Raw genomic sequence first — 22,851 nt, 5'->3', positions numbered from 1 at the left:
ATTTCCTTCCACTTTTTATGGCTGCAAATAATAAAACATTTTAATTAGCTCATTTGATACCTTTTGGTCATTATCAGTCTGTTATTGTTCCCATGTAATTTGTATACAGTTATGTGATTATGTGAATTATTTTCCTCATTGGTCTATTCTTTTTTCTAAATGCAATAATTAATAGCAGATATGCATTTATTTTTAATGATAATAACAGTTCTCATGATGATAATCAAATGCAATGCAAAATATAGAAAGCAAATGTCCAAAGATAAATGGAATTTGCTTTAAAAAACTCACTTGCTGTCAAAACCAGCATAATAGGCATAAAAGTTTCTGATTTGTGAAATAAATGTTTGCCCATTATAAAAACAAATATGAACAGAGTGTATTCCTCTTACAAACGATTAATGTGGCAACTAAAAAACTGTATAATGATTTATGACCAGAATTAATGTTTAAGTGAAAATATTAACATTTATAGAAGGATTCTGTGGCCATTAAGCATTAATAGCCAGTAGATAATGTAATAGCTAGTGAACCATAAGGAATGCTCTAGGTCCTACTGTTCTAAAATATTCTTTTATGTATAAAATTTATAACAATTGGATATATTACAGTAGTTGTAATATGTTTTATGCACTTACGGGTATGGTTTACTATTAAGACATACAGTTCAGTATTGTTCTACTTTTCCAAAAATTTGATTTTTCCTTTTTCTTTTTTTATCTTTAGAGAAAGCCTGAGTAGGTCTAGTTGAGATTGTTTTGTACCAAACATTTTGCCTGTTGTTCTTGCTGCCTCAGTGGCTGATTTTAAAAAAAGCACATGTTCTTCTATGGACATTTTAGAAGTTAAACACAGTAGATTTGTGATAGAAACAAACCATCTTCTTACTCTAATCTTATGCCCTGGCTATGAATAAATTTTTTATTGAATTAGATATACTGTAGATGATAAATTAAATTGCTGTATAACTAATTCCTTGCATTTCTGTAGCATTTTTCATCCTAAAGGATCCTATATATGCATTAGGTATAAGAGCAGATTCATTTCAGCCACCAACAAAGTGCAGCAGCCACCTGGGTTACACAGAACTGCTATTACTGTACTGCATATACCAGGATAAATTATTAGGTTGGCAGTAAAGATACGTGTACAGTATAAATGTCTCAGGCCTGGCAAAATACGTAGAAGAAGTAATTAATAAAACTGCAATTATTTCATTTATAGGAACTTAAACATTTAACATTACCTGATTTTTACCCAAATTGTTGTATTCTTAAAGAAATCCTGGCTTAAATCTTTATTTGAACCTAAGCTGAGCAACTGAAGCTTGAGCTAGGCCACAGAGCCTCAGATTGCTGGGTCACATTTGGACCATCAAAGTGAAAGATTCTACATCTTCCTTTCAGAGGAGAATTATGCTTTCTGCTTGTGTGACATGTTTGCTTGGCAACAGCTTAGCAGAAAAGATGGTGTTTTAGAAAGAGGAGTCTCCCTTGGCCCTGGGCTCTGTGCCAGAACAAGAATCAAACAATATCATTTCAGGACTGTGAAGACAGAATGTTAAGTGCCATGCATATAATGGGAACAGTGAGCGGCAGGTTGAAGATTTCAATATATAGGATGATTAGACAAAAGCTGGGGAGTTGGTTTAGGCATACCGTAAATGCATGCTTGATCATAAGTGAGAAAACTTCTATTGAAAGAGATAGAGATTACATTGTCATCAGAAACTAAAAGCATATAAGACATTTTTATATTCTGCAACTAGGGTTATATACTGTAGATTTGTGTTTTGTTCAACACTGGTGCTACTTTAATGTTTATATCAATCAGTTCTTCACTTGAAATGGTGTGTTGATTTGTGTTTTTTTCCTCAAACTCTGCAATTTTAAAAAATAATAATTTGTATTCATAAAGCACCTTTCCAAACCCAAGGTTGTTTAATAATAATTTAAAAGGTCAGATTTCAGGTGCATTTTTTATCAGGTTAAAATTAACATTTCCATTCTTATAATATACTGTAGGATATTAAAATGTTGCAAGGTGGGACAGTTTAGCATTGCTGCCTTGCAGTGCTGGAGCCCTGTGTTCAATTCAGGGCCTGGGGTGCTATCTGTGTATGTTTTCCCTGTGTTTATGTGGATTTCCTCTCAGCGTTCCAATTTCCTGCATACTTTAAAAACATACTGGTAGGTTAATTGGCTTTTGGGATAGATTCAAAGTTGGACAGGTGAGAACTTAACACTCCCCTCCCCAACTAATGAATCTGGGTCTAAGTACAAGTACATCTTATTAATCAAATTACTATGAAATTAATTTAATTTTGATTTCCACATGGTCACAAAGATAGTACAGTATATGGTTTGCAAATATTATGGTATGAAAATAGTATTCTTTGCAAAACAATCCTTTGATTTGTTTTTCCCCCTTATATTGTGCAGGTATTCCTGTGTCAAAAGGACATTTATTGTGTGTGCGATATGTGCTATAATTTACTACCTGTAAAAAATGCAGAGCTAGATTTACAGTACAGTTTACAGCTTTGTTCTTTGATGCTCAAAACTGATTGCAACTATAACAAAGTAAATCTGAATTAATCCCTAAAACCAATAAAGTGGATGTGTGAGTATGGACAAAGAAATATTGTATAATATGACTCTGTTTTTATTTCAAGAGGTATGGTTTGGACAGGAGCTTTATATTTTACGTGCACCTATTGATCTGCTGTCTGTCTTTTACCCAGTCACTCTGTGACAGTTACGGTTCTGCGCGGGGTCGTGCCCCCAGGTGTGGGGGCCGGAATGGGCAGCGGGGGGCACGACCCCATGCAGAACCGTAACTGTCACAGAGTGACTGGGTAAAAGACAGACAGCAGATCAATAGGTGCATGTAAAATATAAAGCTCCTGTCCAAACCATACCTCTTGAAATAAAAACAGAGTCTCCGGCGTAACGCAACAGGGCACCAACCGCGTGAGCTAAAGGGGACCTCCCTCAGCCCAGGCAGCTGAGGACCCTGATACGCGCAGTGAGGGTGCTGATGTCACCACACTAGCTCTGCTACAACTCCATATTACCTTGGGGACCTGTTTTAGTCTATCAACTTACAAATAAACCTCATGTCTACACTTTTATACAGACAAGTAAATGTCATGCAAACAGTCAAAATTATACAGTATACTTGTCATCAATTCCATTCCAATACTATCACTCAGTTAACTCTATCTATGAAACATTGTCTAATGCCCATGTAATATGTACTGTATGGTACAGTATATACCACGTAAACTCTAGCCAAAGAATAGTTTTGTCAAAAGTATGGCCTTTCATGTTGTGAAACAAGCAAGCTTTTATAACAAAACACCATTATTTTGAATTGCAGCTAACAAACGCTTTACTTGACTGTGAAAATTAAACTGGTTCATACATTTGCTTGAAAAAAAGTTATACAAATTATATTAAATAACACAAGAATGCTTCCCAGCGGGTAGGTTTACAACCATTTGCTGCAACATAATCATTGCATTATGGATAAAAAATATGATTTAGCAGATTTTCAGAAAGGCGGTATGGATGTCTGTCACATCTGTTATGAGACACTAAATGAAGAAACTTCTAGTCAACTAGAATCATGCTTGGGGTAACAAGGTGTCGTAAACATAGGCTTTTTGTGGCTGTTAAAGAGATGTACATTGGGTAAAGGAAGAATAAATAAAGTCAATCTAAAACATTTACATGGTTAATTGTGCCAATTGATTTTAAAGTTTTTCAAACCTTCAAGTAGTCTGCTGTGTAGAACAATGGTTTGGGATCTAGGTTTGTAACTGAAAGGATGAGTGTTTAGCCCTGCGTGGTGCACTGCTGATGCTCTTTGAGCAAACGTACTTCAAGCAGATGGTCCTGGTTAAATACCCCTGTTGTATAAATGGGTACCAGTTAATCATGGCAAGCAAACTGTTGTTCTTATTTGACATAACTGCTTAAAGCTTTATAATTATTAAAGGCCAGTCATGCATATCTTTTGAACCTAGAGCAATGAGCAAATAGATTGAGATCACACAAACTGATTTGAATTTTAGTGAGAAATACTATCTGGAAAAAAGAAAAGAAGTGTGAATAATGACAAAAAAGAAAGCATCATATAACTTGTTTTATCAGCACATTAATAATAAGCATATAGCTGTTGGCCCTTACCTTAAAAAAATACCTGTTGCGAAATGACCTTAATTTTCCTTCATTACTAGGATATGTCTAATAAGTAATATACTGTAGCTGATGTAGTATTTGGATGGATTGACTAGAATCAAACTAAAACAAAAGGTTATTCCCTCAATGATTCAAATTCATAAGTGTATTACACAGGGCCTTTTTCATAAAATAAATACTGTAGTAGTATTCTTATTATTTAACTTGTAATAAAAACGCAATATATTTTGAAAGCAGATACATTCGACACAGATGTTTGTTAACCTGTAAATAGTCCCTTAGGTTATGTTTCACTGTTAGCTTTGACATTTTTAGTTCACTATTTATTAGTAGAATAAATTGTTATACTTATGGGATAATAATGCTTTTCAGATCATTTGCTATCAATTTTACCAAATTGGGCTCAAGGGAAGATTCTTGAAAAGATTCCCTGTTCATTTTTAGAAGAGCAAGATATGTCTAAATAACTAATCACTGTTTACTTAACCATTCTTCCTAGTGTGCTTGAAAACAAACACTGTTTTTAACATATTCATAAATATTTTCTCATGAACGCGGATTCATTTTTCCAAACAGTATTTCCTAGTTTAAATAATGTCATTTCATTCAGTAAGATTAACTTTGCAATAAATAAAAATAAAAACGGCATTTAATTGATTTATAGGTTGGCAGTTCAAGACATACAATAGAGACATAAAAATTAATAATTTGTTATATTCAGTCTTTCACAAATTCAACTGTACAACAATCCAACTATCAAGTAGTGGCCAAAAAAATTGAAACATCAATGGAAAGCAACATAGAGTCTAGGTGCAGTATCTCTGCTGCATAATGCCGTGTGCTGCTATTCTTCCATTAGAAGCTCAATCAACCCATGCCTGGCTGTTGGAGGTGAAAAACACTATCCTGTAAGTACTTGATTGGGATAGATCTGGTTACTGGCAAGGCCATGACATACAGTATGGGTACCAGCAGTATCAAGCTCATCAAACCACTGGGCAACCACACATGCACTGTGGATGAGGGCATTGTTATCCTGTAGGTTCCCCAGTCAATTGATCTGCAGTTGCTCACCTGATCTGCCTTGTATTTAGAATTAATGCAAGGATAACATAATCCTGGAGTATGTGGTTCTTCCAAATGTTGCATTGTGATGATGATGTCTTTACTTCACATTTACAAGCTGACATCAACTTAGACATTGTTGCTCATGAACCAGGTTGAGCTGCCAAACATACTGTACCCCAACAATCACCCCTGTTTCAAAGTTTTTTTGTTGCTTAAAAAAGTAAACACACAAAACAATAATATTTATTATATTAATAATTACAACCTTTAACCAAAACATTTTAACATTAAATATACTGTATATTACATATACACTGGTCCATAAATCATTGCTTACGAAAGCATCTTTCCCATACAAAAGACATGTCCTTTCAAAACAAGCTATTTTGCTTCAATGATTCAAAACATTAACAACAAAAACCAAGCTCACCATCTATCTGCTCGTTGCCTCTTCCTGATCAGTACTTTCAAATTCTCTCCTCACGTAGCCTTTCTTTATATCCATTGTTACCTCTAACATTCTGTTTATTAAAAGGAGGGTGTTCTCTTTCAGTGGAATTCACTTTCTTTGCCACAATGCCTTATTGCGTGCTGTCAGTACCATCCATGATTTGACGAACTGCTCCTCAGCCAGTTCTCTCAAATGTGCTCCAAACAGTAACATTTTCATTGACAAATGCCTGCCTTTAAGGAATAACCCCCAAAATGTCTCTGCTGTCTTTCAGGACTTTTTGGCTACTGCACATACCAGGAACAGGTGAAGAACTGTTTTTCTCTATAACCCTCCACACGGCATCTAGGGCACTTCTCCATTCATTTTCTGTATATTACAGCTCCAGCTCCAGAATGGGAGAATTTCACACACCACAAAGACCACATCACTATGTTGACTCAGCAAACCAAAATAGTTAAAACGCTTCCATACTACACTAGGCATATTACTGGAACCCTTTTAATTGAGAGACATACAATCTCTTTTCATCTGAAAACAGGTGGCATTTCCTGATTTTTTTTTATCCACATCTAACATCACTTGTTACCATTTTAACATTTCTCTCCTTATCTTACTTATCCTTAAGTAAAGTTTATTTGCAAATAATTTATGAGAATTTCTAAATAAGTGTGGTTTCTCCACACAAGTAACAGTACATGTTCTATAGTTAAGGTCAGTTCTCTAGAAACAGAATGTTTTCTGAATACTTACTTATTCCGATGGCTGTGGCAAGTTTCACTGCAATTTCCGGTACTGCGCATGGCATGAATAGGGGTTCCAGAATGTGCTGCCCAAAAGCCAAGGCTATAACAGCTATAGCTGAAGGGCTAGAGACAAAATTTCAATTAATATGTCATATAGTTACTTATAGCTTCTTAGAACAAAGTTTAACTAGCCTGGTGCACATATTTTTTACATTTTATTTTGCTATATACATATACTGCAGAAGAGAAAAGGCTTCTGTGAAGATCTCTCAAAGCTTATTAAGAAGAAATACTGAGCAGAAGTACCTTTACTATATAATATTTTTCCAAGTCATTTTACAGCACAGTGCAATGTAAATTTCCTTCAACCTGCAGTCTATAGCGCCCACATTTTATTATAGGAGCTCTTTTATCTCATATGTTGATCCAGGCCCTATTTTTTATTAATTTTGTTTTATTGGCTGGTTGTCGCTTTCCACAAGATTTGTATTCTTGCCTGCTGCTCTCTTCGTCACGACTGTCACCCTCTTTCCTATCTCTTTTATAATAATAGCTTACACTTCTATAGCTCTTTTATGGACACTCCACTCAAAGCGCTTTACAGGTAATGGGGACTCCCCTCCACCACCACCAATGTGCAGCATCCAACTGGATGATGCAACAGCAGCCATAGTGCACCAGAACACTCACCACACACCAGCTATCAGTGGGGAGGAAAGCAGAGTTATGAAGTCAATTCATAGATGGGGATTATTAGGAGGCCATGATTGGTAAGGGCCAATGGGAAATTTGGACAGGACGCCAGGGTTACACCCTTATTCTTTTCGAGAAACACCCTTGGATTTTTAATAACCACAGAGAGTCAAGACCTTGGTTTTATGTCTCATCCGAAGGACGGCACCTGTTTACAGTATATTGTCCCATCACTGTACTGGGGCCTTAGGACCCACATGTACTGCAGGGTGACCGCCCCCTTCTGGCCCCACTAACACCTCTTCCAGCAGAAACCTTTTTTCCCAGGAGGTCCCCCATCCAGGTACTGACCAGGCTCACACCTGCTTAGTTTTAGTGGGTTGCCAGTTGTGAGTTGCAGAGTGATATGGCTGCTGGCCGTAATGTCTTGTCTCTTATTATACAGTACCCCTTCTCATCTACTCTCCTCAGGTTTCCTGGCCAACTGACTGAATCTGTTTCTTGTTTTCTTATTTCATGTTCCTGCTCATTTTTCTTTGTTTTAAACCCTTTTTTAGATTAAGTTACAGTATCTGAACATAAGAATGGTTACAATTGAATAGAAGCTTATCTAGCACATTTAGTAGATAATAGCTAATTGGTCCAAGATTTCCATCCGACTGTTTCTCAAAGAAAACCAGGATATTTTTTAAACATCATGGCTGGGTAGCTCCCACATCCATACTCCCACATCCATTTTGGTAAAGAATTGCCTCCTTTTCTTAGTAATTCTCACTTGTGTCCTCTAGTTTTGTACTTCACTTCTGATTCTGAAGAAGTCAAATAGGTCAACTTTATCAATGCCTTTGAAGATTTTGCATACATGCACCAAGTCACTTCATAATTTTCTCTGTAAATGACACTTTAAGACTAATTTCATAGCTCAGGAACATAACAGAGTTGTAATGAAAGTTTGAGAGGGACAAGAGCAGCCATGGGCTTATTAAGTTCTGCTTCTGCAACCCACAACTACTTCTGACCTAATTTCTAAGATTCCTATATATACCACATGTCACCCTCTCCTCTTCCTCTTCCTTGTTTTGCATCCCTCCTCCACCCAATTGCCACCTTTGCTACTACCTTTGGTCACCTTTTTACCAGGCATTGGGGTCCACGTCCTGGGCATGTCTGGGAGGTTGGCCCGGAACAAAGTCGGTTAAGTCAATTTTCAACACAATCAATAAGATTCTATTTTCGCACAATCTTCAGCTGCTCTCGTTTCTTGTGAATTTTCTATGAGGTGGTGAGTTGACCAACATTCTACACAAGATTCTAAATAAGGACTTAATAGGGCAATGTACAATTTTAATATAACATTCCTTGATTTAAGTTCTTGACTATATATCCTGACTTTTGGTTTGCTTTTTGATTGAGTAGAAGATATAAGCAATGTGTCAACATAAACACCTAAGTCTTTCTTCATAGTAGGCACTTCTGTATCAGTGTTTCCCGTTTTTTTTTTGTCTGCAGGCATTTGGACTGTCTTTTCAGTTGTCAGCTCAAATCTCAATTTTTATTATAAATCCTATGATATGTATATCAACCTGTAAGCTCTTATCACCATTTGTTCATTATTTGAAATCTCGGAAGATAAGAATAAAAAAGACCTTATTCTTCAACGCTTTGTTATGCAGAATGCTACCTGTTCTAGTGTTATACTGTATATTGCAATTCTTGAACTTATTTAGGTTCTTTATACTTCTTTGCAAATTCATTGAATAAGAATGCAAATTAGCAATTGACAAGAACTACAGTATTAGATGCTACTGTATGTACAATTATCTACTTACTGTATAGTCTGCATGCATATAGCATAGAAATGCATGAAAAGGATCTGTAAAAATATTTAAAGAACTTCTAGTATTTGTTTCAACATTATCATGCTTTATAGATGTCATTATTGTTTTAAAGAACTTAAGGATGAATTAGCTTGCATTACTAACCGGATTGCAACCAAGTCTGCCCAAAGTCCTATAAAGGCGATTTGTGGGCCAAAAGCTTCCAGCATATAGGTATAATGGCCGCCTGATTTCCTGATAGTTGTGCCAAGCTCAGCATATGACAAGGCTCCTGTAAAAGACATCACAAACATAGTGAATATTTACATCAACCTTGAATACTTGGGAAAATTGTAAAATAAGAACTATCAATAAATATGAATATTTTGGAAAAGATTTTAATATATAAGCAGATTTCTGAAATGTTAGGCTTAACAAAACACAGGAAAACAACTTTATAGGGTCTTCTTTCAAATAAAGTATTGTTTGCCTGTGAATCATTGAAAGATCACTAAAAAAAATTCCAAGCTGATTATGCTTAGCAGAAGGTGTGTACTGTTTTTGAAGAATATTCTTCACTTCACTGAATGTCTTTTTCTTCAAATACCTGAAAGATTCAACATTTGAGTATCTACATTAAGTCCACAAATTAGATATTAAAACTAAATAAGTTAGAGAGGATTTCTTCGTTTCCCTCTCTGTATGGTTGCTTAGTTTTATTCAGGCATTCAACATTTGGTGTTTGAGCTTATACTGTATGAACAGCGGATGCAAATAAATACGACAGGCTATTTTCTTTATTGCCATATTGTTGTTTTCTGGAATGACTGTAGCTACATTAAACATTTAATTTTTGTTTTAATTTTCTTCTTCAGTATCACTTCTTTAGTTTCTGATTTACATCTTCATCTGTCACTTCAGAAGTTATGCATTTTGACAGTAGGATTTATAGTCTTAACGTAACATAATGTAATGACTAGCTATCACCTGAAAGGGATTACAAAAGAAGATCAGAAGATTTTTTGAGAAATGTTTAAGCTGGAAAGAAAGAATAGGTCAAACATGAAAAGCAGGTTTAACTGAATTACTGTAAAGTTAAATAAAAATATTATTACATTGGGAGAAAATAATTGTTTGCTTATTTTTTTAAATCACTTATTCATTTGTTTCCATTAAGGAAGATAAGTCTGAAAAGATGCAGACAGGACAGTGCATGTCTCTAATAAATAGTGTGACCTTGTGGTTATTTGGAGAGACAAAGATAAGTCAGTTTAAACAGCAAACACCAATTCTACAGTACCTTTTAGTACAAGAGGCAAACTACAGTAAATGTAAATTCTATGTTTCATTGTGTAATGAAGTTTTTGTTTAGTGTATTAAGACATTTCTCTTTCTACTGCTGAGGAATGCTGTTTTAGAAGACATTAGTTATTTAAAGTGATCTGTTGTAGCAGTCTTTTTGTGCAGGTTATCTCCAGTATAGATTGCCCAAAAATTATTTTGCAGTTACACAATGGGGTATTGTACTTTTCTTCAGTGTATTAATTTAATCTAAAATGTTAATTGTTTATTTTTTTTCCCATCTAAGGTTTGGATGTCTGTTCTCTAATCTGCCTCTGCTTTAAGGGGCATTATGGAATACTTTATAAGGGCAAGCGACTCTGTACAAAGTGAGCACAGTACTGGAAACAGCATCATAGTAATATCTTTGAATTTGATTTTTGCATATATTTTTGCCTTTGAATTTCAAAACACATCAAAATAATACTTTCAAGAAAAGAAGTGAAAATGTTGTGGGCAGTGGCTGAGTCACAGACTTTTTAAACTTTGGTTTAAAGAAAGCAAACCTTATAGAGTTTAGTCATCTCTTCCCTTTTTTCTTTTTCCTTTACTCTATAAAGCTGGTGATTTATCCTGTGTCTATTGCAGTCTGTGACCATGACATTGAACAAACAGGAAATTATCACTCCCACACAAAACTACGTAGACTTCATGGCCTCTGACTCAGAAACACTGAATGTGTCCCCTTTAGGGTGTACATCTTTTTTTTATTTTTTGTGTTATTTTAAGTTTTGTTTACTTATACAGTAGATAATTAATCAGAGTTAGGGCATGATTGTCAACATATGGCTGCCTCTACAGAATGTACTTGCAACTGAATCAGAAATTATTCAAGCTTACAGTTTTTAGCATATGTTTTTTAAAGAACTTTTAATAATTGGATTGATCTCTTTTAATAGAGGTAAGAGACAAACATAAAGTACACTTAAGGTAGTTGCTAATGATGCCTACTTTTATTATATCAATTTTTGGTATTAAATTAAGTGATATAGAGTAAACACCTGAATATTTACAAAAAGTGGCATAGGATGTTTAATGTCCTCAGTTTACACAGAATATTAGTAGTAGTAAATTCTCAGTAGTAAATTATTTTACAGTAAGGGGCAGGAATTGGAAGTGTTAAAGACACAGTTTTGTTCTTTGCTAACTTCTCTTACTATTGAGGATGAAGGCTTAATAATGGAACTGTGATACCAATCACATCTGTACCGACAATTACTATAATTGTACAGTAGAAAAAGAAGAAAATGTAAATGATCTACAACATGTCATACAGGCTACTATTCAGTTATCAACAGACTGAATAATAAAATTCAAAATACAAGTTGTTTTGTTGTTATTACAATGGTCATTTTGTGTGTATTACTCTGTATTGACAATTATATATTTGAAATCAAATAAATGAAATTTGCCTAAATTGTGTGTATATAAACATATATATTGTCTTGTATTTATAGTTTTAATATGTACTGTATTTTTGCATTACTGTAAAGAATAGATAGGATGAATTACAAAGTCACTTGCACAAAAAGTCAAAAGCCAAAAAACAGTTTAGGGTTACTCTTCACGCTGTGCTTATGCACATCTTTTATAGCCTCTGCCTTTTAACTTTCAGGCCTGAATCTGCTATTTACTGTATAGTTTTGGCATTGTAACATAGCTCATACAAGATGCCTCTTTAATCTAGCATACAGTTTTGTCGGAAGTTAATCCTATCAAACACCTTGACAGTAAATGGACCTTCCACACTGTATCCTATTTCTAAAACTAATATAAGTGTTAGTTTGTATCCTGAAGAAATGCTGTTTATGCAAAAAAACCACAGCACCTCTCCATGTTCCTTGTTTTAATAAACTACCATGGGGAAATGAATTTAAAGTTTTGCACAAAAAAGTAAAATTCTGAGCCTTGTTCATGTGCTGCTCTGGTACTTGACATTGGCATTCATTTTTTCAATCATGGTTTTGTCTATCTTTTCTTTTTCCAGTTTTTTTTTCAGACTGTAATGACAATATAAGAAAGGACACAGGTAGAGTTTATTTTGGGTAAAACTGATTATACTATACCCATGTACGACTAAATAATGATAATTCATTGGTACACATTATGGTATTCTAACATTACATTCACATGTCATGGTCATTTCATTATGTCTGTTGGTAAAATAATTGTAATAATTGTTCAGGAAAATGTGGAATACTTATATGGAAGGCTTCAAAAATAACATTTAATTTAAAAGATGAACATTGATTACAAAAATAAATGAAAAATTCATGAAAAATATGATACTAGATACTTTAATTATCAAAATTTTGAGTTTTGCATACTCTTGTCAGAGTCAGGATGTGCTCTTTTCAGAGTCTTTCATACAGCTCCTGCAGAAACATGAAATTAGGCTGCATTCTATCCCAGGGTATATCATTCGCTAATTAAGACTTGAGTTATTCATATTTGATGTGATATTTGCTTCTCTGAAGCCATATACAGCAGTAGCATTCAATGCATTGCAATGCCATCATGGCCAATGTTTTCATATTTATTATGTAGATGTGGCATTTACTGACACACATTCCGCCAACTTGTACTGTACCAACACACTGTAATATGAACAGAAGAAGAGTTGCAAATGAGAGGAAGCCATTTGGCCCATCTAGCCTGTTTTTGTCATCACTAGCTGATTAATGTAAACATCTCATCCAGCTGTTTCTTGAAAGAAGCCAGGTTATTCACTTCAACAATGTGTCTGGATATTGAACTCAATATTCAAGGGACTTTCACCTAGTCTCCATTTGAGTCCTCCAGTTTGTGGTTCACTATTCATTCTGGAGAAGTCATCTAGATTGACTATATCAAGCAATTTGTCTTTGTGGGATTTGTGGATTTTTTAATATTTTGAATCGCCTCCCTTTGTGGTCTTCTGTGTTCAAGAATAAAAAAAGGTTCCTCTTCTTCTAGCTTTGTGGTTCCCATTTTGTATCAATGCTTTGTTTTTGATACCTTCAGGCAAAACCTTGCACCTGTCTACATTTATCATCAGTCTTGAAGTCTTTACTTTTATGTAAAACTTTGAATGTAATGGGATGCTTCTATACTAGGTTTTTGCTAATCCTCCTAATAAGGTTTCATCTGTAAACTGGACTAGTTTGCTAATTAAACCAGAATCTAGATTTTCTATATAAATAGGAATAGCTGTGGTCCTAGTAATTATCTCTGTAGGCCCTCCACTAATAATACCACCCCAATATGAGCATTCACTGGTTATATGTACTGTTTCTTATTTATAATCATTTCTCATTCAAAGTGTAGGATTTTTCTGTATAATGATTAAAGTGCTGTGCATCAGAAACATACTGCTATTTGCAGTAATAGTATGTGGAAATCTGTATGAAAAATCAAAATGTTTACTTTGAATATACTTGTCATAAAAAATTTGCAACTTTAAATGCAGTCTATTGTAATTGAAGATGTTTTAGAATACAGAAGGGTCTTGTGAGCATTTATATGGAGGTCAGATAGGGACCTGTCCAAATGTGATCTCTGGGAGGCCTTTCCTTCGCTGAAATTTTCTGTGGCATCTTGCATCCCTATACAAGCATATTGTGTATTGCCATAAAGGCCTGCCACTTATAAAAAATAATGTTTTTAATAAAATACAAATAAAAGTTTTTGAAGCAATAGTGTAGATGGTGTAATGCTGATATGTTGTTTGGTTTCCAATATTGCAGATGTATTTATTCAACAGTATATGTAATACCTAATCATTGGAAATACTCAGAGCAAGGATGTAAATAAGGATGTAAATAATAGCAATTAGCAAGCACAGCGTCTGTTTGTAATGAGCAATTCTGAGACTTAAGTATGGTGGATTGAGGAATGACAAGATCAGACATTTACATTAAACTAAAACAAGTAATGTTTTAGAGTTCTAAACAAAATGCCTATAATTATATGTGATGAACTAAACTGAAGTTTAGGGTTAGGGTTAGCTTCATATTGGCAGAATCAAAATAATATGCATAATAGGATAATTTATTAATAAAGCTATTGCACTGAGAAGAACTGTACTGTTTTACTATTCTCTCTCATCCTAGCGTTAATCCGCTTGTCGGCACACCTTTTTGGTTTGAACCAAATCTTTGACCGAGAATACTCCAACCAGTGTGTCGCTCCGCCTGCCGTCAGAGGGGGGGGGGAGGGAGAACAAAGTAATGTAGCCAATTCATCGAGGGGGATTATTAGGAGGCATGGGAAATTTGGCCAGGCCCCCTACTCTTTTCAAGAAACACCCTGGGATTTTTAATGACCACAGAGAGTCAGGACCTCGGTTTTACATCTCACCCGAAAGACGGCGTTTGTTTACAGTATAGTGTCCCTGTTACTATACTGGGGCATTAGGACCCACATGGACCGCATGGTGAGCACCCCCTGCTGGCCTCTCTAACACCTCTTCCAGCAGCAACCTTAGTTTTTCCCAGGAGGTCTCCCATCCAGGTACTGACCAGGCTCACACCTGCTTAGCTTCAGTGGGCTGCCAATTGTAAGTTGCAGGGTGACATGGCTGCTGGCTGTACTATGTTTTACTATTATCTACATAAAATCCATCTAAGGATGTTAAAGTACTTCAGTGTGCATTAATTAGAGAAGAATTAATTAGAATGCTTTTGAGTAAAATTATACATTAATATGTGTAATATACTCGCTAACCAAAAAAATAACTGTTGGTAGCATTAGTGAAGTTACAAAGTTTGGCCAGAATTAAACACAATACCAAGCTCTTTGCTTCAAATGCAATGTCTGATTCACAAGGTATTAACTTTGTTTTAGGCTATAGTGCATTAATACAGCTGTGTGTTTAGCAAAGTTGATTTTGCAATTTGTTTATCTAAGGCCTTTAGATCAAAATGATGTTAAATGACTCTGAATAAAAACTCATTGGAATCATATTAATCTTATTTTAAATGTCATTGTGCCAACTTCCCAAGACTTACAGAACCAACTTAAAAGATCTGTCTCTGTCTAATTATAAGGTAGTAGATGGAGTAGGTCTGCCCCAACATGAAAGATGTCACATTCCTGCGCGCAGCCTGTCCTAGATTATTGTTGGCCAGATGTTTTTCCTTGAATTTTGTCTACAAGCATTGTTTTTATTATGCCCTGAGACCATACAATGTTTACCCAGACCATTAACAGTCTCCGCTGTTTTTTTTGTAATGATTTAATACACACTACTGGTTTGTCCAGTTCTTATAGTAACTTTAGATTTTGTGCAATGATCATTTTTTCATTTCAATGGTGTTGTTTCAGATGTGTATCATACAAAATAGTATAAACAATGACTTTTAATATTAACACTAAAATTATAATAATAACACAAAGAGCATACAGTAGATGCAAAATAGGCTATTACTGTTTCAAGTTTTACTTTAAATGATTTGCATAATGACCTAAAATATAACAAGTTTTTTTTTTCTACATTGTGACCTGACATCAACTTTTAGAGATAAGTGGATACTATTTTTTCCATTTTTATTACTCTACAGTATATACTGTATATAAAGTGATAGGTTGTGTGGTTTCAACTAACTCAGAGCAGGATTTTATATCATGTTTGATTCTCTTTACCTGTCAGAACTTTGATGAACATTTCCCCATTTTAGTTTTCCATTTTGCAACATAAAATAAATAAATGGCATTATTTACCATATGATACTGCATTGTGGTATCATTTAGAAGGATTTGGAAAATGAAAAAACAGCCACACGTTTCTTTAATGACTTCAACTCATAAATGGTTGTATTCTGGTAACATACAGTACGGTATAATGTCACTGGAAAGTTGTCTATCACAGAAATGGAGTTGAAGCATAAATAAACAAATGTTATTGAAGTGTTATGAAAACTAATTTTCTGATGTTTCAAAAGATAGCACAATTGAACTGCTTGTGAGATAAGCTTTAAAATTTAACATTTGAATTCATTTTTGAGATTTCAAGGTTGATTTATTAAATACATAAAATAGATTATAGACAGACAGAAATACACACACTATTAAATAGGATAAGTATTTTCTTAAAGACATAAGTTTGCTTAGTGAACTACTAAATACTGGCATAAGACTGTTTTTCAATAGCACTCATAAACTGTGGACTGAGACATTACATTGCACTGAATGTTAATACCTCATTATGAGATTCCAGCACAACAATAGAATTTGGTAATTAACTTTGTAATTAATATTTATAAAAACGTGTTCAGCTTATTCAAATATTTTAATGTCAATGATTAGATCTGTTTATTTTAATAACTGTTGAAGTCTTGTATAAAAAATGGATATATCCTAAAGTGTTTTTGTTTGGAGATGCTAGTTAAAATTGCACCACGCTTTTATTGAAAGAAGGTACATTCTCAAAGAAAAACAATATTGCCTAGTTCCTTATGCTACATCAGATATTTTTTCCTTTAAATACTTTTTTTGGAATTAGGTTCAGATTTTTGTTTTAAATCCCAACTAATCCATTAATAACCCAGTGGTCGGGTTAGAACAATTCCATGTGCATCCAGTTTGGAAGAACTAATTTTCAGACTTTTTTTCTTTAAATAATTTTTGGGAATTTGTTTCAGAATTTAGTTTAAATTCCAGCTAATCCATTAATAACCCAGTTGTCAGGTTTTTGTGCAACAATTGAGGAGTTTTTATGATGCATGACTGGTTTTCAACTTGTACTGTATTTGTATATTGTATACAAATACAAATTATATGATATAGAGACAGCATATTGCTTATATAGTATATACAATATACTATATATATATGAGTTTCACTTTTTTTTTTACTTTGACTAAAGAAGATTTAAGACAAACATACAGTATGATAGATTATATTGACTGAATGGGAGTTTAAAAGATAATGTGAAAATGTGAAACTGAATAATGGTTTCTCTAATTTCAGTATTAACATTATTGCAAGAGGAATGGAAATAGTTTCTTCTCTTTCTACACTGTCTTTGTGGTCTTGAAATATCTTGATGATGCTTTTTAGCACTACTTGTGTGTTAAACTATGCAATTCAGAATAACATTAAGTTTCCTTTGAAGTTGTCATGATCTTAATCCTTCCTCTTAAGGGTGCTCCGGCTCTTTCACATTTTTGATGATTTCATGCACCTGCCCCTCCTTATTTAAACCTGGTACTCTCACTACTCTGGGCTTTGCATTGGAAGACGGACGCCCAGAGGCCCGCCTAGCATCAAGTCGCCCTACGTCCACAGCTTGAGGATGTGGGCCTCCTATCGGCGTCTCGACGCAGCTGAGTGTGGGGCTCAGAGCGCCTGGCCTTATCATCCCGGTTTTATTCCCCATCCCTGTACCGGATCTCGTACCTCATAACTCTGTTTTGTCACGTCTCGGTTGGATCACTGCGTTTGGACTTTTGGACTTCACCCCATATTTCCCCCCTGGACTCCTTGGACTTGTTCACCTTGGCTACACACCCCGAGCACCAGTTCACCATCGTCATGCCCCCTGTCTGTCAACCCCTCCTAATCCTCGTTGTCTCCTCCCCTTGTCCTTTTCCATTTACTTCCTGATTATACCGTCTGCATAGGGTCCTGAACTACGCTTCATGGGAGCCTGGATCGGCTTCCGTTACAGAAGTAAGCCCGCAGCAAATAGCAAATTAGAGTTGCTCCATATTGATAGAAGAGTGCCTCATGCTTCGGTGCAGTGTATAGAAACAGATGTTATTTTAAATGGAATAACTTAATACAGTTAACACATCTTTAAAATCGTAAAAGTAATATTACTTTTATTTTAATCCTTCTGTTATACAAATTAAACATTAAAAATACAAGCAGATTTGGGTGGCATAGTGGTGCCATGCAAAACATCGGTGCCTTGTGCTAATGGGGCCCAGGGTTCAATTCCTAGGGGTTCTATCTGTATGGAGTTTGATTGGCTTTCCTCTGGTTACTCCAGTTTTGACCCACAGTAGAAAATAGTTCTGATAGGTTAATTGGCTTCTGGGAAAATTGACCCTGAACTGGTTCTTCTATAACCCTGTATAGGATAAAGCAGTTAGATGGAAAAAAAATGAAATTTAATCTACTGAATTTTTATCAAGAAAATATTGTTTAAGTAAAATACAATTCAAGACAATGGAGTACTTACTAAACTTACCAGTGTAACTCTGAAATCTGACTAAGGATGTTAAAGTCTGACTATCGCATAAAAGGGCATACAAAAATTCTAAGTGCTTACAAACACTTCTTCACTGCTTCTTTTGGTATATTTTAAATGTCTCACTTTTCTTTACCAATGAAAAGCTTTTCTTTTTTTAGATTTTACAGTCCTGCAGTTTAAAAAGTCTTACTAGATTTCCCTTAGCTTCTTTAAAAAAACACTCTTATTACAAATCCAATATATTTTACTTATTTCTACTAAATCAGAACGTACTGTATATGAAAGCCTAATAAGGCAATTGCAGATGTGGAAAAATAAGTCAGGAACTTCCAGAAACCAACCAGGTCTTCTGTAATCAATGTAATTACACCAAAATGCTGATAACAGTAACAGGCTGTGACGGTTCATAGTTTCTGACAGTTACGATAAAATGATTGGAGAAAAGAGAGCATTTTACAGAAATGTCTGACATTAATGTGCTTGGCTTGAGAGTCAATATCTGGCCATGAGGACAAGGCAGTAGACACGCAATGGAGTAAGTATGGTATAAGGTTTGCCTTATCCTATTAGGTTTGCAGGATGATGTTTGGTCATATGGACTACAAGCAGTTCAGAAAAAAAACTCAGCAAAAGAAAGAGAACTGAGTTGACTGTTGCATGTGATGCACAGCGTATGCTGTAAAGTGTTGGTCTGGTGACCCACCTTTATACCCTACAGCCAGTGGAGAACATGGGAATACTGATACCTACAGTATTTGTTCTTAAAGCAGTTCTGTGCAAACATCCTTCTTGTTTCAGTCCTTATTGACTTTAAAGTCATATAATTTGCATTTCCCATACATGTATGTTTGCTTGTGTGATTCTGCCATTCTGTTTTCATGCTCTTGATGTAGTCACTGTTAAAAAAAAACTTATCTCAAGTAACACCCTAGTTAAATACACGTTTGTGTGTTTTTTAATTAGAAATTAAATAATCCTCTTATTAAAATATTCAAACTTTATTCCAATACCTTCATCTGAGAGCACCAGTACAGGTGCTTCAAAAATGTTTATAATTTTGCTTGAACAAGAGAGCATGCACATTCATTTCCTTTTCTTTATTTAAGGGTGTTTGCCATAGTAGAATTGTAATTTACATTTCTCAACCTTTTAAAAAAACAACTCACATGAATTTTTGTGTTTGTTTGATGATTATTATTGCTTTTGCTCACATAAGATTAATATAATTAACCAAACTTTATTAGGTAAACTGTGAAGGTATTTGCAAAATAAATCATTAATGTGTTCATCATTAACTTATATGGCCTAAGATAATGAATGTGAATAGATAAACATCTAAATACCATTTGGATTTCATTTAATAAATAAACAACTTATATTATAACTGTGAGGCCATAATTCAGAACACATTAACTGGGCAAAAGACATCAATTACACTTTGTCTTATTTTCAGTGTCTTCCATCTCTATCATTTTATTTTACACAACTGTAGTATAAAATGAAAATATCAGCTTCTTACCAAACAATGACAGGACCCCACATGCACTCCAGATCACAAGAGACATTCCAATACTGCCAGAGTGCTTCAGGATGCCCTTGGGTGAGATGAATATCCCAGCTCCGATGATGGTCCCAGTTATAATTGAGATTCCTCTCAGCAAAGTTACTTTTTTTCTTAGTTCTACTTTACCTGTGGCATCTTGATTACGCGACTCTACACCTGGGCTCCCTTTGGAGTTCCCTCTAATATATCCCCTAGTGTAGGCATTATTAACAGCAGCAGATGTCCTGGACATGATGATATGTGTGATCTTACTTGCTGCAGGCAGTCAAAACTTTAGCTGGCAGTTCTGGCTTTGCCTTGAACTCTCATACACTTGACAGAAGCCCTCTGTGGCTGCTGTGAAAAAGAGACACTGCCTCCCCAGCTTACTGTAAGTTGAGCCTATTCTCAACTGAATACTCTCCCTACCAGCTGCCTTGTCATCATGCTCCAGCTCCTGTTTCTGTGTCAGATTATATAGAATTTGCTGCCACACTCAGTTACTGCTGCTTATGATGATGCAAAATATTCAGGTTTGCATCAGCCACAAGCACGCCTTAGGATTACTCAGCACTTTGTAGTGTGCTCATTATTGTAAGTGAAACCTTATCCTCCTGAAAAGGAAATAGTAACAAACCAGGAAATTAATTATTATGACTCCCTTAATGTTTTGTTTTACTGGATAGACAAACAGTTACATACTTATTTGCTGCTGATAAGCAATGCAAAGCCTAATGTTTTTTTTATTTGATATTCCTCTTGTGTAGCAATCAATTTAAACCCAGAGCCAAAGCAATGACAAGGCACTTCCCAGCTGTTCTGATAGATTAAAGATATTGCATAAAGGTGAACAACAAGTTCCTAATTCTATTTACCATGCTGAAAATGAACATGTCTACAGCCTATTACTACTGGAATTCATCAAACTATCCATTATCAGAAAGCCAGTTATTACTGGTAAAAGTTGAGGCAATGCAGAGTCTACCCCAGAAACATAAAATACAAGGATTGCAACCTGAACATGTCTTCATTACATTGCTGGAGACAGACATCATACACACACACCACAAACACAGGATAATCAAAGTTTTTTTTTATTTACTTTTATTTGCAAATTTGGGAATTGGCCTAAAACAGATTTTTTAAAAATATATATATATTATGTGTCCATGTTATGCTAAATCGTCTTGTTTTTTTTACTCAAAAACAATTATTTTCTGATCATGTCAAAGTTTCAAAGACCAAAATGAAATGTTGCCTTAGTGTTGATGCAAAGTATTTTGCTTGTATTCCGAAATAAAAAAAATATCAAGCAAAAAAGGAATGAAACAGAAAAGACAGTTGCGTTGGGATTTGTCTTACGTACAGTACAGTAGGTAAATCAAATTACTGTATGCATGCTGCTTGTTAGTATTGCAGTTCCTAAACTTATTTTGATGACATAACAACAGCTAGTTCCTAGAGTACCATGAAAGATATGCATTAGCAAAAATGAACCACTTACTGTATACTCTGTTTTTATGTATTTTGAATTTGGCTCTCTTGAGACAAGCATTGTTTTCTACAGAGTCTGTCTTCTTGGTGATTTAGACTGGTTCCACTTGTTGTCAAGCAAGCAAGAAGATTGCAAGGACAATCTTAACAAACGGATCATTTTCTTTTCTGTTTCAAAAGTATTTATTGTTTGCTTCCTGTGTAATTTTTTTTTCTAAGGTAAGTCAAGAGGTATCCATGTACTGTATTTTAAAAAATGCAAGATAACATTTCTGGTGTTTTGTGATCTACAAACCACTCGAGCTTCCACTTTTAAATGTGTGTGTATTTGATGTTGGACACTATTTTTAAAGTTCTGTATGTTCTTCACCTTGTGGCATGTGTTGTTTTTTTCATTTGGACCTACCACTTGGCAGCTTTGGGGACTCATTTTTCTCTGGTGTTGTATATGGAACTTGACTACCAAGGTCAGCCACTTCCATGGCAATAGCAAGGAAAAGGTTATTCAACTGCTCCATACAAGGAGCAGAATTGATTCCGTTTATTTTGTATGCTGAGAAAATATCTCAGTGGATTCAACCATTCTCAGATGAGAACCCTGCTGCTGGACTGTTTTATGAACTAAAGAAGTGAGAATGAAAAATTGAGGCCTGCTCTTTTCTTCTTCTCTTGAGACAAACGCCACAGTATATTGCTCAGTGTATAAGGCCAGAAAAATGGGGCAAGCAAATCATGAGCCCATTTTCACACAAATAGCTGCTTTCTCTTCATCTTATTTCATCACACAGAATATAAATGACCCCCCTTGGTTAAGCAGCCATTTCAGATTATGTGAGAGTCCATGGATATAAATCTTTGTGTGTCAAACAAAGGAACTTATCTAAATGTTACTGCTATGATGTTACATTGAAATTAAACAAAAAGCATACAGTACATAGTTGAAAATATTGTTTTATTCTGATTAAAATGGAATATCATCACAACCACAGAATTTTACAAAGATAATAGTAATATTTATGCATTTTTAATTCATTATTTATTATGAAATCTTTTCACAGTAACTTGGGGTATAAGTGTTTTTATGTTCATTTGTATACGTTCTAATAGCCCTGAAGATTTAATTTAAATAATAATGACTCCTTTTCTACCACAAGGACACATACTGCTAATGTATGGTTTCTATGACAGTTTAATGTCACCATACTGTATATAATATAATATTGTGTATAGTAACATGTTTCCAATTTAGTTGGTATTGATGTTTTAAAGTATTTACTGTGCATTTACCTTGAAAATAAAATATGAGTATTTGATCTG

At 34.8% G+C, this 22,851-nt stretch overlaps 1 protein-coding gene across 5 annotated transcripts in view; it reads right to left on the bottom strand.

Annotated features, from left to right (window-relative positions):
- Nucleotides 1-20,628, bottom strand: part of slc7a11 (solute carrier family 7 member 11) — a 59,094-nt gene extending 38,466 nt beyond the window's left edge. Inside the window, exons 1-3 of one of the 5 annotated variants that reach the window (XM_088630160.1) lie at nt 20,017-20,619; nt 9,146-9,272; nt 6,478-6,593 (exon numbers count right to left, since the gene is read on the bottom strand). In XM_088630160.1, coding sequence (XP_088486286.1) covers nt 6,478-6,593; nt 9,146-9,272; nt 20,017-20,293 — 520 coding nt within the window. In that variant the 5' untranslated portion in view covers nt 20,294-20,619. Of the gene's footprint in view, nt 1-6,477; nt 6,594-9,145; nt 9,273-20,016 lie in introns of all 5 variants that reach the window. The other 4 variants (XM_088630188.1, XM_088630169.1, XM_088630179.1 and 1 more) reach the window with 4 other exon arrangements.
- Between the last annotated feature and the right edge of the window lie 2,223 nt (nt 20,629-22,851).

Source organism: Lepisosteus platostomus, chromosome 1 (assembly GCF_059453375.1).
Source record: "Lepisosteus platostomus isolate fLepPlt1 chromosome 1, fLepPlt1.hap1, whole genome shotgun sequence".
Classification (NCBI taxonomy): domain Eukaryota; kingdom Metazoa; phylum Chordata; class Actinopteri; order Semionotiformes; family Lepisosteidae; genus Lepisosteus; species Lepisosteus platostomus.
The sequence above is the reverse complement of the archived record's forward strand: the minus strand, read 5'-3'. Positions and strand labels throughout refer to the sequence as shown.